Below are 14,225 nucleotides of genomic sequence, written 5' to 3'. Positions count from 1 at the left end.
AGGGAGCTTTTGCCTACCTGTAAATTCATATGAACATATCCTTAGCTGAAGGACTGAGTTTCGGGAATATAAACCAGTTTTCTGGTAACTTAAATTTCACTGCATCCTATTCACTGACCAGAAATAAAAACCTGCTGCACACACCTTTCTCTTCACACAGTCTCATTGGGCTTTTTGAATAACCAAGCCAGGATTTCACGGTACACGTGGGGGTAGAAATGCCTACAAAGCGCCATAAACACGCAAGGCTGGGGATCCACACCTGACCCCCGAAAGCCTCAGGCTGGCTGATCTACCCTCCCTGACAGCACACGCTGTGCCCAGTCCTACACAGCTCTGACCCCTTACTGTATATTGCCATATTATATAGTATTACATATTGCCCATATCATCTCCTGAGGCATCTTCCCCCGAATGTGAACTGAACCTGCAGGTCTGAGGTAGGTAATGAGTGAAAGTTAACAGAGGAGCAGCAGAGCTGAGAGGGAAAGGATCTCCTACCGAGCACCTTGGCCACAACCAGGCCTGGAAAAAGGAGGCGAAAATTCTGAAAAATAGGGTTCAAATACACTGATGCGTGTTTTGGTACAGAAATGACCAGTCAGAAGGTAAGAACAAAAACTAACAACAAAAATATTCCACCAAAGCCTTCTGTCAACACACACTTTCAGGACAGCTGAGAGCCTGTATGGAACCCCTTTTTCCTTCTTTCTTATTTTGTTATTAAGTAGTCTCACAGTGACACAGTATTTCTGATAATCTTTCACAAAACCATTTTTCAAGGTTTGATTTAAAAATTGCCATAGTCCAGCAGTCCTATGGATTGAAGTAAAACCTTGAGCGAAGATGTTTTAAATCAGGGGCTTCTATCTGGAAAATTAAAGTGGCTTAGCTTTCCAACTTTTGAGTGTTGCTAATAATTTGTGGGACATGAAGATACAATATTGTCTAAAACTTAGATGATTTTTGACATAGCAAATTCAAAAATTTAGTTCTTTTTTATAACATTTGTCCTTATTTGAGCAAATATGATCAAAATGATTACTTGAAGAAAGATTTAAGATCAGTAACATCTGAGGCATTAAAACCTGCTTTCTGAGAAAAAAACAAGTTCTTTGGATATACACAACACCTAAGATCTCATACAGGCCAACAGGCTTAAATACCATATTTTGAAATGGAATATCTACAGCAAAACCATTGTGTAAGTTTATTTACCTTGATTTTTAAATGGCTGCTATGGTTGAGACAAGACACAAACTAAGTCTGCTAGTTATTTTTTTCCTGTCTCAAATCCAGCAGTAATCACAACAGAAATTTTTCTTATTCATGTACTGTGGTAGTTTTCTCATGCTTTGAAGATTTCTTGTGTAAGCGTATCTTTGATTAGAGCTTACTTTCACAGACTACGTACATCTGTAAATCATGTAATAGCAGCTCAGATTAGATGGGAACACTCCTGGCTTGGAAAAGGAAGAGGCAGAAAGACAAAACAGTGAAGAATCACCCATATAATAAAAAAATAAAATAAAATCTGATAGAAAACTTCTCAGAGGTACCAACTGGCCTCACCTGGGACCTGCCTGGTCGCCCCAGCCCTGCTGGGCCTGGCTGCCATCCCTGGGCCACTCTGCTTGCCTTGGCTCGACGTAGTAGCCCAGGTAACCCTGTTATTTGGGAGCTCTTGCTGCCCTGCACGGCATTTCACATGGCACACACGTGCTTGTTTTACTGCTTACGACTCATGGAGCGGGGAAGCATATTGCCTAGTGAGAGTTTCGTGACTGCTCCAGTTTTTCTGCATAGTCTTTGCACTATGTGGATCTCTCTAAAACATTTATTTGATTTATTGCATAGTGGAAGAAGACCACGGAGGAAATGGCCATCCATGACAGTTACTGATCCAGTAGCTTCCTGATGAGATTTTTCTGAGTTTTCTCACCATTAATTAAGATAATGGGTAAGAGTCAGAAATTTTTCATTCTGTTCAACTTCCTTATAGAAACAATACTATTCAGGAGAAAAGGAAGACAGATTTATCATCTACTTGCTAAAATTCCTCCAAGACTCAGCCACAACCATGCAATTTCCTGACACGTTTAAAACTGAAGAGTGAAACGTCGGTCGTTAGGACAAAAATATTTTACTTATGTTTCTGATCACTGCTCTGGGCTTTGCAGAGCTATTATAAAGCTTAGCAATATAGTTAGAGTCTACTTGAGTCTTGTCTAGACTAGCAAGATAAACTACAGTTTATAAATGCTTCGGCACTACTATACTGTAAGTAAGTCCCTGAACTAAGTGCTATTTACCCAGCAGTCAGGACCTCACATAGGAATGTCAGCTTTCCAAGCATCAATTATAAAACGTTTCACTGCTTCTCACTGCTCCTTTTCAAATTTCCCTTTTTTCAAAACATGGTTATGTTGAAACACTAGCTATTTTGCAATTAAGGAAAAATCTGTGGCTATAAGCAGAAAAAAATCCTGTAAGCACTGAATATGAGTATTTCATATTGTATTCTTCAGCAATGTTTTCAATATCAAATTTGTTCAGTTTACAACTCAAAACAGCATTTTCAGCTGCCAGCAAGGAAATCTATTATCCGAAAAACAATTTGATATCTGTTTCATATATTGTCACTGAACATCACTGACAGTAATTCTGAGATCAGAACTAGTTGACAATTCTGTCCATGATTCATGAAACAGCATAAGGTACAGCTCATTTTCCACATTGAAATAGGCTCTATGCTGCTGCTGGCACTAAAAATTTGCTGTTTGTCAGTGAAGTAAACAAATGAGACTGGGAAGAAAGCAGGTAGCGTGAAAGAAGATATATGCAATAATTTGATGTCATTTTTCTGAGTTGATCCTCCATATAATCACACTTATTCTCAGGCTATTCAGGATGATTAATTTTTCTAACAGTAGAATTGTTTTCCAGTAATACTTATTTCTTTTGCTGTAAAGTAGCTTACTGAGAAATAAACAACCGGACATGCATTTGGGGATAGCTCCTACTGAAGGAGTGAATTTAGAAATAATTGGTGAAGCTGGCCAAATTCATTAGTATGATTGCATTTCCTGATGAATTTAATTATTCAGTTCTAGAATGGATAGGAACAAATATTAACTTTTATTAACATTAGTGGGCTTGGAATGATTTTTAGGCCTTGTTGAATCAGCTGAATTCACATAGAAAAACAACTTTTGGAGTTGTTTGTAAAAATAATGACCTAGGAATCAAATGTTCAACAACGAAAAATAACAAAGGACAGTAGGGGATGATTCAGATAGCTATTTTGTTATTTCAAGAAACATTTGAAGCTCTAATTCCCCCTCATTCCCTGCTCTTCCATACTAGCTCATTAATAACATTTAAAAAAAAAAAGTTTATTTACTGTCAGAGTTCTGCCAGTTTTAACAAACAGTGCTGCAGGTAGAACTTTCTCTCACCTTCTCCAGTGTGTAGCTTACAGAAATTTCCCATCTCTTTTGCTATTTTTCCCTCCAGAAATCAGAGTTACATTCCACCTGCAGCTAAAATACTGTCAGATAGGTTCTTTTCTTGATCTCTGATTCTAGAAGACAGATTTTCTTCTAAAAAACCTTGTGCTAGAATTATTTTTTTCTGCTTTCTTAGCTGCAAGAAAGCAGAAGAGCCCAGCCATAAGCAGCTGTAGATGGAAACATCGCCTCTGCTTTGCTGCTGTGAGGAGCGCAGCCCTTTTCTCGTGCAGGCTGCCAAAATCAGGCATTTCTTCCGTAACAGTTTTCCCAGCCGTGATACAATATCAGCCRTGATACAATAAACTACACTGACATGAGGGGCAATTTGGGACAAGACTGTGATTCTACTATAGGATACAGGTTGTTATGAAGGTAAAGTTGTGCAGAGGGTAGAAGCTCCTTTTCCAGATGTATCCAAGAAACTCAAAATGCATTTTCATTCTGAGGTAAAACAGTATCTTCATATCATATCCCAGGATAAGGTTCCTTTTCTGAAATGGTGCTGATTTCAAAATGAAAATGCAGATTGTTTTGTTCTTGAAACTATTTAAGTACAACACGGTCACAACTTTTTCCCGTTCCCTTCCAAAATGAAAAGAAAGCAAAACTAACGTGTTTTTTGAGAAATGCTTTTTATTTCAGTTGGCTTTAGTGGATGTTCCAAGATGACCCAAGAGGACAGATGTTTAACGGGAAAAACTGAACATGGAAAATGGAAGGATTCTCAAAAAGAGAGCTGTAGTGTTTTTTTTTATTTTTCCTCGTGTTATTTTTTAATGTTATTGTTTTTCTGACATTTCATCAGACATTCTTCATCAATGCCACCTTTTTCTTTTCAAAAATACAAAACTGATTCTGAAGTTCTTCTATGGAAGGGCTTTAGTGAATTCAAAGGGAAAGTAGACCTCGGAACCGAAGCAGAATTCCTCTTTCTTACACAATTCCTTTGCTCAATCACAGTCTTTAGCCCTCCTCTGCACAGGAGCAAAAATGGCACACATAGCTATAGGAAATTGCTGTATTTAATTCTGCATTTAGTTTTGACTTTCAATTTTAGTATGTTACTTCTCTAAGTTCCTCTCTGTCAGCACAAGGCAGTACAAACAATTATTTAGATTCCTTCAGTTCCATCATGTTACTTCTAGATATTCATCTTAGTCAGCACAATACAAGTAAAGACTATTTAGATCCTTCAATTTGTGCCAGTAAAATGGCTTCTCATCAAAGCCATCTGATTCAACTAGCAGAGAAATCCAAAAGCAACAGGTAACAAGCCTGGTTAGAGCTGCACGTCAGGAATTTCCATGGCATTTGATTCAAGTTAACCACAACTCTGCAAGTTTCATTTGCTCCTGCCTTCTTGAATGCTTTCATATTTCTTGGTTGGCCATTTCTCTTCACATTTCAGGGTAAAGCATTGCCAAATTAATCTTCAACACTGTGCAGCTGTTTTGTGAATGGTCACAGGAGGAGTTTGTTTTATTAATCATATCATCTTAGAAGGTGGGAGAAGGAAGAAGATAAACTACATATGCTAGCTAGGTCAATGTGGTAAAGAACTGAATAAACTCCATGGTTGAGATGCAAGATGACAAGATGGTGGTAAGCAGCAGCATAAAGGGTGTTTTGAGGAGAACAGGATCAGTCTCACATCCGCAAACATCCCATAAATGCTTACGATGAAAAATAGTCAGCAGTCCCTTTCATGGTTGGAGTGCTTCAACCCAAAATTTAGAGATGCTAGCAGGGCTAAGAGAGTTTGCTTGAAACCCCCAGCTCGGAAAGTGAACTCTAATTCTAATGTGGAAGTAGGTATTCTGACTTCTCCAGCGCAGGCAGCTCCATTTGGATTTGAGTAAGTAGGAATAGCCTTTAGTTTATTAACAAAAAAGTGTGCAATAGCGTTTACAAAAGACAAGTTGATAAGAAAGTCCCGGAATCAGCCTTGCCTTAAATGTAGCCTAAAATACATGGGACTGGAAAATGTGCATTGGAAATTGCTCTGATAGGTTAAGCACAATATGATTTAAAGTTGCTGAAAGCCAGGTCCTGCCCCGAAATGTGTCCTAGATTACCCCTGAAGTCTCACAACTTCCAACTATTAGAATGGAAATCGGGGACAGCCTTTGGAGAAAGTCTTGAACTGCTCTGCTGGAGCTAATGCAGATAGGTCCCAGGACTGGGGAAAAAAATGAACAGCGTTCAAATGAGCCACTGAAGTCCTTACATCTTGCCTGCATCATTTCTGGTGTAGTTAAAGGCCTAATGCAGAACAGCAACTTCTTGAAACATTATATTTTAAATTATTTTTATGTCCTTTTAATGAAAGCCTTAAATAAAGCACTTTTTTTTTAAGCTATCACTTCTTTTGTATTTACAGTGCATACGCTGGCAGCACTTTAAATGTAAATATACTTTACGAGAAAGTACATTAAGACAAACGAGAATGCAGTTTTATGAGAGACATCAATTACATAAGGAAACTGGACCAAATGGAATAATTTATAAGGAAACAGGTAAACTATCAAGCTATGTATATTTTGACTAAATACTGACCTGGAAGGCTGTTATAATTGTCTCTAAGTATGTGGCAGCTGTAAACATCATGAAAGAAGGGGAATAACTAGTAAAAATATCATTAAATGCTGAAGAAGAGGAAGAACTACTTGGATAACAAGCATGATTAAGGTATGAAATAACATTCACAGGGAAGCAGTTAGAGCTTCATCTACCAAGCTTAACATTAGACAAAACAGTCTACTGTAGGGAACAGTTTTGCAATGGCAGGATATAGACTAGATCACTTAATATAGCTTTCCTTGCTCTCATTTCTATTATCCCTATATAAATGTTGATAGCAGTGCAACAACACATTCGACAGAATATCAGCTGGGTATAATTGTCCAATCTTTTTTTCTTATACTGTCCTGCTGACTGAACAATGATTTGTTTATAACATAAATTACTTCAGAAAAAAAAAAAAAAATTCTCCGCTTTACCTCCTAACCTGTGATACTTTTCCAATGTGATATTATTTGCACTTGAAATTTCTACTAGTTTGATAATAAATGGACTCAATTAATTAACTTCAATATGCTTATTATGACATGGAAAAGAAATAAAAATAATTAAAGACTGTTTTCCTTCAGAAATTCTAAACACATCAAAACTATTGCTTTGAATAGAGACTGCAGGTACTGGCAAGAATAGTCCAGATCTCAGCAGGAAATACCATCTAATGCAATTAACTTAGAAATCACAGAAGATGAACTATAGGAACAAGGTACCTTCTTGATGGTGTCCAGCATGGATCGTCCTCCTTGCCACGGTTTGGAATTCTTTCGGATGCAGGTCAAGCTGGCCATGCTGTGCCACTTCCTGTCTTCTAGCTTCTTGTGAAAGGCATTTGCCAACAGAAGGACAGTGTCATATATATACAGGTTTGAAATCTGCAAAGATATTAAAACGGGAGTGTTAGCACATTATTTGTGGTGTCCTGCCAGCAGCCAGAATTTACTATTTGTTTTGCCTCACCCATAACTTGCTGATAATTAAACGGCTTATTTGGTAATAAGAAGACACTGTAAGAGTCAAAAAGTCATTCCTTTGGCTCTGGCAGTAACAGCAGCTAGGGGCTGTAACGCTGCACTCAGTTTGTAAAGGCAAACTACACTCGTGAAGTACAGACAGTCCAACCACGGGCACAGTTCCACTTCCAGGATTTAAAGCCCAACTCATGAACATAAACAGTCTTTCTTTTAATTTTAAAAAGTTGCAAGGAACTTTCAATTTTTCAGCCACCAGACATGCAGACATCACCAAATTCTCTCAGAGCGCACTTCACATAACAAGAACATTTGCTCTTTCAAAAAACAAAAACTCTGAAATTTAAACACAAATCACTAGAACATGGTTTTTGTTCCTGATTTTTGCAGCCGATTCTGACCAGGGCAACCTTTGGTACAAAATCTGACCTGACGGGATCTTTCTTGGTGTGCAGTTTCATGCTGATTCTGAAGTTGACAATGTTTCCTGTCAAAGTATTCGGCAATGGCTGTTAAATCCTTGCAGAATAAAACTCTTACTACGTATATATACGTCCATGCTTCATGTGGGCATGTTTATACACCTACAGTGTTAGGAAGTTCTGGTTTAGCATCGATGAAAGGAGAATTGAACTCAAGAAAAGAAAAAAAACCTGTCTGCCCATTCCACTTACCTGGTACCTTTTCTATATATGTATTTTTAAATGCATGCAGTACAAAGTCAGATGTGAAAGATGCAGTTCAATACAAAATAACAGGAGTGCATAATCACAAACACTTCTGAAACAAATAATTTAAAATAGCAGCCTTCTTTTACTCAGCTCTGTCCCGAAATGCCAGGAACGTTTAAGTTGCTAACAGTATCATAAATAGAATCACCAGCTCACAGGTGCTTGGAAAGCAAAATGACATTCATAAATGAGAAGGACTTTGGGAATATTATTTTTAGATAACCTATGGGTCATTTGAAGCCATGGGGCCTGCAGTTATCAAGGCAAACTTGGTTTCCTCAGCTGTACTGTGAAGGGGGCTGTGAGCATTTCTAGCCCCTGAAAACAAACTAGCTAGCAGCAATTTGCTAAATGAGGCAGGGTTGCTGGGTTTTTTTTTTCCTCCATCAGTCATAGACTTGCCAAAAGACCCAGATTTGTGGAATATGTTAACTGCTCTATGCAAGGGTTTCTCTATACAGATGGTCTCCTCAAAACCTTAAAAGGATGTCTATAATAAGAAATTACGCCAGCTTTAGGGAGAACGCCCTTATTCTGCCTCTTGAAAATACCCAAAGATTGGGAAAGTCCTGCAGTAATTGGGAGCAGGAAGAGGCCAGGAAGCACAATAATTCTGAAGAGTCTGCAATGCTGATCAGCAAATCCACACAGCACCTTCAAAAACAGAATTACATCTCTTCCTGCCCAATTACTCTTTATAATATATGCTGTATTTTATATTTTGATTTTCTTATGTAAATTCAATCTTTTATGCTGGCTTTGCCTATGTCATCTGCAATCTGCTCTGTACAATTCTCACAGAAAGCTTTTGTGACAGGCTTCTTCCCTACTAGTATCCAGGAAAGAGTTCATCCGTCTCCCTACCTGGCCAAAATTTCCTCAGGCATTTTGCCTCCTACATTTTATTTAGGGAGATCTAATGGTCTGCTGCTTTCCCTCCCAATAAACTCCTGGGACTCCCGACTGCTGTTATAACTCTGTACTGTTGGCACCACAAGCGCACAGTGTTTCTGATCCTTATTTTTCTTTGAACGCCAATGATCCTTCACTTCCTTTTTCTGGAAGATTGCTCTTTATTCTTAGTCAAGCTTTTCACCTAGGTCCAGCAGTTATGAATATTTTCATTTGAGAACTCGGTCGTTTAACACAGGAACTAATTTACTTCCTGCAAGGGCACAGGCCAGCAATCACTGTGAATGGCAGGGTTAGAAGCACGGATTGAGCACCCGCGTTCAGTTTAATGCAGCACTTGAAAAATAATTTGGTTGACTTATCTATGTATTCCCTAAACCTACAAAGAATTGATGGAATTCAGCTAACACTCTATTTTCCCAGAGAAGTCAGCACCACAGGGAAATTTGTTTTGGGGGGAGAGAAGGAATTATTACAACACTGTGACGTGAGTTCATTTTACATAACCCTTCACAAAAAAACCCCAACCAAACAAAAAGCCTCTAACGAGCACAGACAATAAGGTCACTAATGGCACTAAATTGGTACATGAAGGGCTACAGATGCCAAGTCATCATTTCCCAACAAAGTGACATTGCTCTCAAGGTAGCTTCCATAACTTAATATCATGAGAAGAGAAAACTGTTGTCACAGTTCATGAGGAAGGATGCACTTACTAATCTAAGAGTAATATAGCTGGGCCTTCATCAAGTATTAATAGGGCTCAAGAGTACAGAGTTCGGCAGTTATTAAGCATTGTTATTCCTTTACTAATAGTTCAGCTTAACATTAACAGCAATCAATCACTGATAATACAATGATAAAGACACTACAATTAATTTCTGCTTCTGAAAATCACCCTTCCTTCCATTGCCAGAAGCATACTTCATTAATAATTGTCCTAATACACAGCAGGACTGCAATTTAAAGTTACTTTACACTTTTACTCATTTCCCACATAAATTTACCAAGACATTTAATGCATTGCCTGGTGTCAGTTACTGATACTCTGTTTATTCCAAGTCTCTCAAACTAATTGCTGGGCACTTGCATTAACAAGCAGTATATAACTGAATAATGCTCTGTAGATGCAATATTAACTTCAGATACTAACTAATGTTACCCTAAATTAAGATAAATTAACTTTATTAATTTTGGTTAAAGAAATCTGAAGCAAGATATTTAGTAATTAGATTACGTATGAGTGATTAATATGGATCAATTATGCTTATTTTCTGTAAAATTTGACTAGTGCACTGAGTTTTTAGCCTAAAGAATAATAGCAGTAACGACTTCTGTTAATCCAGCTTTTAACTTCCTTTGCCTTTTGAGAAGGGCCTCCAAAGTGATAGAGGTTGTTTGACCAGGACAGTTCTACAGACACAATGAGACATCTTCACCACAGTCCTTTTCAGTGTTTTGATTAAGATACTAAAAAAATCAATTACTCACACAGCCGTTAGGGGGAGTAATTTAGAAAAAAACCTTAAAAAATCCACCCTTATAATTTCCAGAGAATATTTCTGATTAGTCACACTTCGATAGCATAAAAAAAAGAACATTCAGGTTTTCAATTTATAAACTCTTCCAATTTCCCACTGGAATAGAAGTTAATTATAATATTGTTGGGAAGAACAAAGAAACAGTGAACAAACCCCATAGCTGCTCTAAGGTCTGTGCATCACGTGAAGACACAGGGGAAGCTGCATCTGACTTTTTCTGCCTTTCATTATTTAGTATTGTCTCACTCTGCTACTAATGAAGTGTAGTTTTCTTGAGAAAAGAGGGAGCACAGCAACTCAACTGTGCAGAGCAGTTAAATCAATCAAACTTCCATCATTTTGTTGTATTGAAAATTTATGAAAGCTTTCAACAGGAAGATTACAGCTATCCAAGCAATAGTTTGATCAAGAAACTTAGGTTAAGACATATGGTCCACTAACACGTTCAGTGGAATTTGCCAATTTGTAGAAAACAAGCTGTTCTACGAAATGGTTTGATTTCTAGATTTTTTTTCTTCCCCTGGAGGGAGTTTGGTTTGGTTGAAATGAAAATAAATTAAAACATGAAGCCTCCCATTAATACAGAACTCTTGCTTTCCACGCTGCTCTAGTCAGTAACTCTGTTCATGAAAACTGCTTTTTGCAATCTCTAGTGGTGGCATATTATCATACCCTCAGCTTTTACATACTACCCATAGACGAACAAAGTTCCCTCTAGGGAACTGCTGCCCCAACAGCACTGTGCAACCTAAACATTTTTCACAGCTCCTAAAGAGTCCCTAGAGATATTCTATGCATTTACTGACCTCACACAGCCCTGTTTATTTTAAGAGTGCTAGCTAATAGGACGGCAGCACAGCGTGCTGTGGCTGAAGGTTTTTCACGTCATCAATAGTTGTCTGCTGGCTGCTCTGCAAGCAATTAGCAAGCCAGTGATTCTTGCAGCTAACCTGGAACATGGCAAGCCCAGCCACGCTTCTCTTGCTTTCTCTCCCCCTTACACATTTTTAATTTTAATCAGGTAAGGACACACTAATATCTTCCCATTTTTCTCCCATTGTTTTCTCTCACTCCCTTCTTTCCTTCAGCATCGCAAGATCATCGTTTTCCTGGAGACTGCTGTCTTTGCTGCTCAGTCAGGTATGCTCCTTTGGCACCACTGCCCATACGGTTCTCTTTCCGCAAGTCCATATACGACCACACCAAAGAACTAGAGTAAAATCGATATTTTAAGCTAATGTCGCATTCCTGATTTGCCATAGCTTCGCCATAACCAAGCCTAACTAGACATATTAAGAGAGGGAAGACCAGCTCTTGAAAAAGATATGTAAATTTGGTAGGACAGTGGCCATGATTTGTTGCTGATTTGATACGGTAGTAAGACTATTAGGGTTTAATTGTGAAACTGGGCCCTGAGTAGGGTATCTGGTTTGATTCAACTTTCCCACAGCGATGATGAGACCTAATCATAAAATAAATAGGGTATTTAGCTTTCAGTTCATGTTTTGCTTTGTCTTTAAATGTCTTTCAAATGAAATTTTGCTTTCACTTGATTTTTTGAAACAGGAGACACCGGAAAAATCTTTTACACTTATAATTGTTTTATTTCCTTTTCTGAATTCGTTTTCGTTATGAAAACCCCACCAGCACCCAGGCTAGTCACCTGAAAGCAAGAAAGAGGGGCATAAAGAAAAGAGAATATTAAACAAGTTTAAAGATGTGGCAAAATGTCAGAAGTGTCATTTCACCCCCCCCCCCCAAAAAAAAAAAAATCGCTGAAGCAGTTTCAACAATTTCTATCCTTGGAAGATCAGAAACATGGAAATAGCATAGAAATACATCTTGGTTTCTGCTCTCTTTGAAAGTCTGTACATATTTGTGTGTGTATCTCATTGACAAGAAGCAACATGGAATTATGAGCCAGTGCCAGGAGGTCAGTGAAATTTGTAATTAACATCCCTAAAAACAAGGCCTCTTTGGAACATAGACAGAAATCTAGGTCCTCAGACACCGAGTTTGAAAAAAGCGACGTGGGTGCTCCCCAGGATGCCTTTCCAATTGTCGACACCTCTGTGGCTTAGAGAAGCACAGCACACACTTCATAAGACATTGGCTATGGGGAGGAAGTTCTTCATGAGGAGATAAAAAATAAAATTTAACAGGAGAGTAAAAATACTACCCTACTATTTGGACCTCATGTGGGTTTTTCCAAATTTTCCTCACTAGTTGTGCAATAGGCAAGCCGTTCTCATCCATCAGAACCACTCTCGGCCCCCCACCCAAGTATTTTCCCAGTCTCATCGTGAACCATTAAACTACATGTCAGAGAGGACATGAAAAAATAAACATTAAATTACACTAAGCCGCTAGGGATAAACCTTGAACTCATCTAGAAAGACAGTTCACAGGTGGGAATATCCTGGTATGTAAACTACCTCCATGCTCTGGGAGAAAGGGTCCTTCGGATCACACAGTGATGAAGATATTCTGTGGTTGCCACGGAAACAGCGCTGACTTATGTTTTGGGGGACTGGAAATGTCTGCCGAATAATTGTTAACCTTCCAATTGACCTTCTCACCAGCTCCTGCACATCCACATCATTTATTTCCTGTAAGAAAAAGGGAGAGAATATGCAGAAAAGTTAAAACGCAGAAGTATTACCACAAAATTATAAATGAAAAATCAACAGAGAGGACCAAGAGACACGTGACTGCTACACAGCTATTGCTCAGCTCTGCCACAGCCTCAAAGAGAACTTATGCATGCTCATTAAAATGACTGACCTACCATGCTTATAATAATTTAATGTGTTTTAAGTGTACTGTGCCCAAACATTAGAGAATCCTCGTAGACCTAACTGGGCTTAGTTGTTCTATTTGGATTTTTCTCTCCCTCTCCTTCTACCTTTGATCTTTTACTTAAAAGACTTTCACAGCATTCTTGGCAGATAATGTGTAAATCAGTAGGAAGTCATAGCATGATGTATTTCTCAGTGTAGCATTAGTTAGGAGCTGTGAAGGCACAGACAATTATTCAGGCTTTAAGCATTCATTTCCTGGAAACAGAGTATCAAGAACCTATAAACAATGTACAAGCTAGCGAACATCATTTACCAAAAGGGCAAAGAAAAATGCATCAGAGCATTCTAGATGTGTGCGTGCTTGTTTATGGCAAGCTCTAAGTTAAAACCAACCTTTTACTCCATAGGATACCTATTAAGCCTTACAGCTGAACACTCAGCTCTACAGACAAACACTTTGAAGAAAAAAAATATCTAAATACATTAACATGTAAAACATAAAGCTTATAAGATTAATTTTTAAGGCAGGTTAAAGAAATTGGAAAAAACATTCTTTACGCAGTATAAATACCGGCAGCTTGTCAGGCAACAGGGCGTTTCACAGCACTGAAAGATGTGACCCTCAATTTAGATGGGGAGGAGCGTGGGCTCGCAAGCAAAAGCCGCCGACTCCAACCTTCACATAAAACCTTGAACTTTAGATAAACACGGACTTTTTCTGAGGACTCAAACAGGTTTAGCTGGCAGTTTTTCAAGGTAGTTCTGAATCTGTCTATTTTTCTGCAAAGCAAGAGAAATAATCTACAAAACCGCTCAGTCTATGCAACTAGAATATATTTTCCATCATACTGAACTGTTTGCTCGAAATCTGTCTTAATTAGATTAGATGAATATTCTTGATGCCCCCAAACATTCCACATAATTAAATCTGTGGATATTTTCCCCAAGAAGGGAGGCGCTTGAAGAGCTTCCATTAGCGGCCTGCATTTAAAATACTCCTGCATTCAGGCAATGCTTATTGAATATTTCTGATTCTCACTGGTGTATTTTTAGCTTCTCTTTTTTGAAAGGACATAGCACATCTGCACTGCTGTGCCTGTAACTAAATGTCTTCATTTTTTTGCCTCTAGCTGTCTGATCCATACCCATAACCAAGAACTCAGGAGCCATAAGGAGTTAGATT

At 38.3% G+C, this 14,225-nt stretch overlaps 1 protein-coding gene across 1 annotated transcript in view; it reads right to left on the bottom strand.

Moving 5' to 3' along the window:
* Positions 1-14,225, bottom strand: part of GRID2 (glutamate ionotropic receptor delta type subunit 2) — a 714,293-nt gene that overhangs the window by 211,118 nt on the left and 488,950 nt on the right. Inside the window, exons 6-7 of the mRNA XM_026084197.1 lie at positions 12,677-12,850; positions 6,800-6,961 (exon numbers count right to left, since the gene is read on the bottom strand). Of these exons, the coding sequence (XP_025939982.1) occupies positions 6,800-6,961; positions 12,677-12,850 (336 nt within the window). The remainder of the gene's footprint in view (positions 1-6,799; positions 6,962-12,676; positions 12,851-14,225) is intronic.

The sequence above is a fragment of the Apteryx rowi genome, unplaced genomic scaffold (genome assembly GCF_003343035.1).
Source record: "Apteryx rowi isolate R43461 unplaced genomic scaffold, aptRow1 scaffold_63, whole genome shotgun sequence".
Taxonomy (NCBI): domain Eukaryota; kingdom Metazoa; phylum Chordata; class Aves; order Apterygiformes; family Apterygidae; genus Apteryx; species Apteryx rowi.
This window is presented reverse-complemented; position numbering and strand designations above follow the sequence as displayed.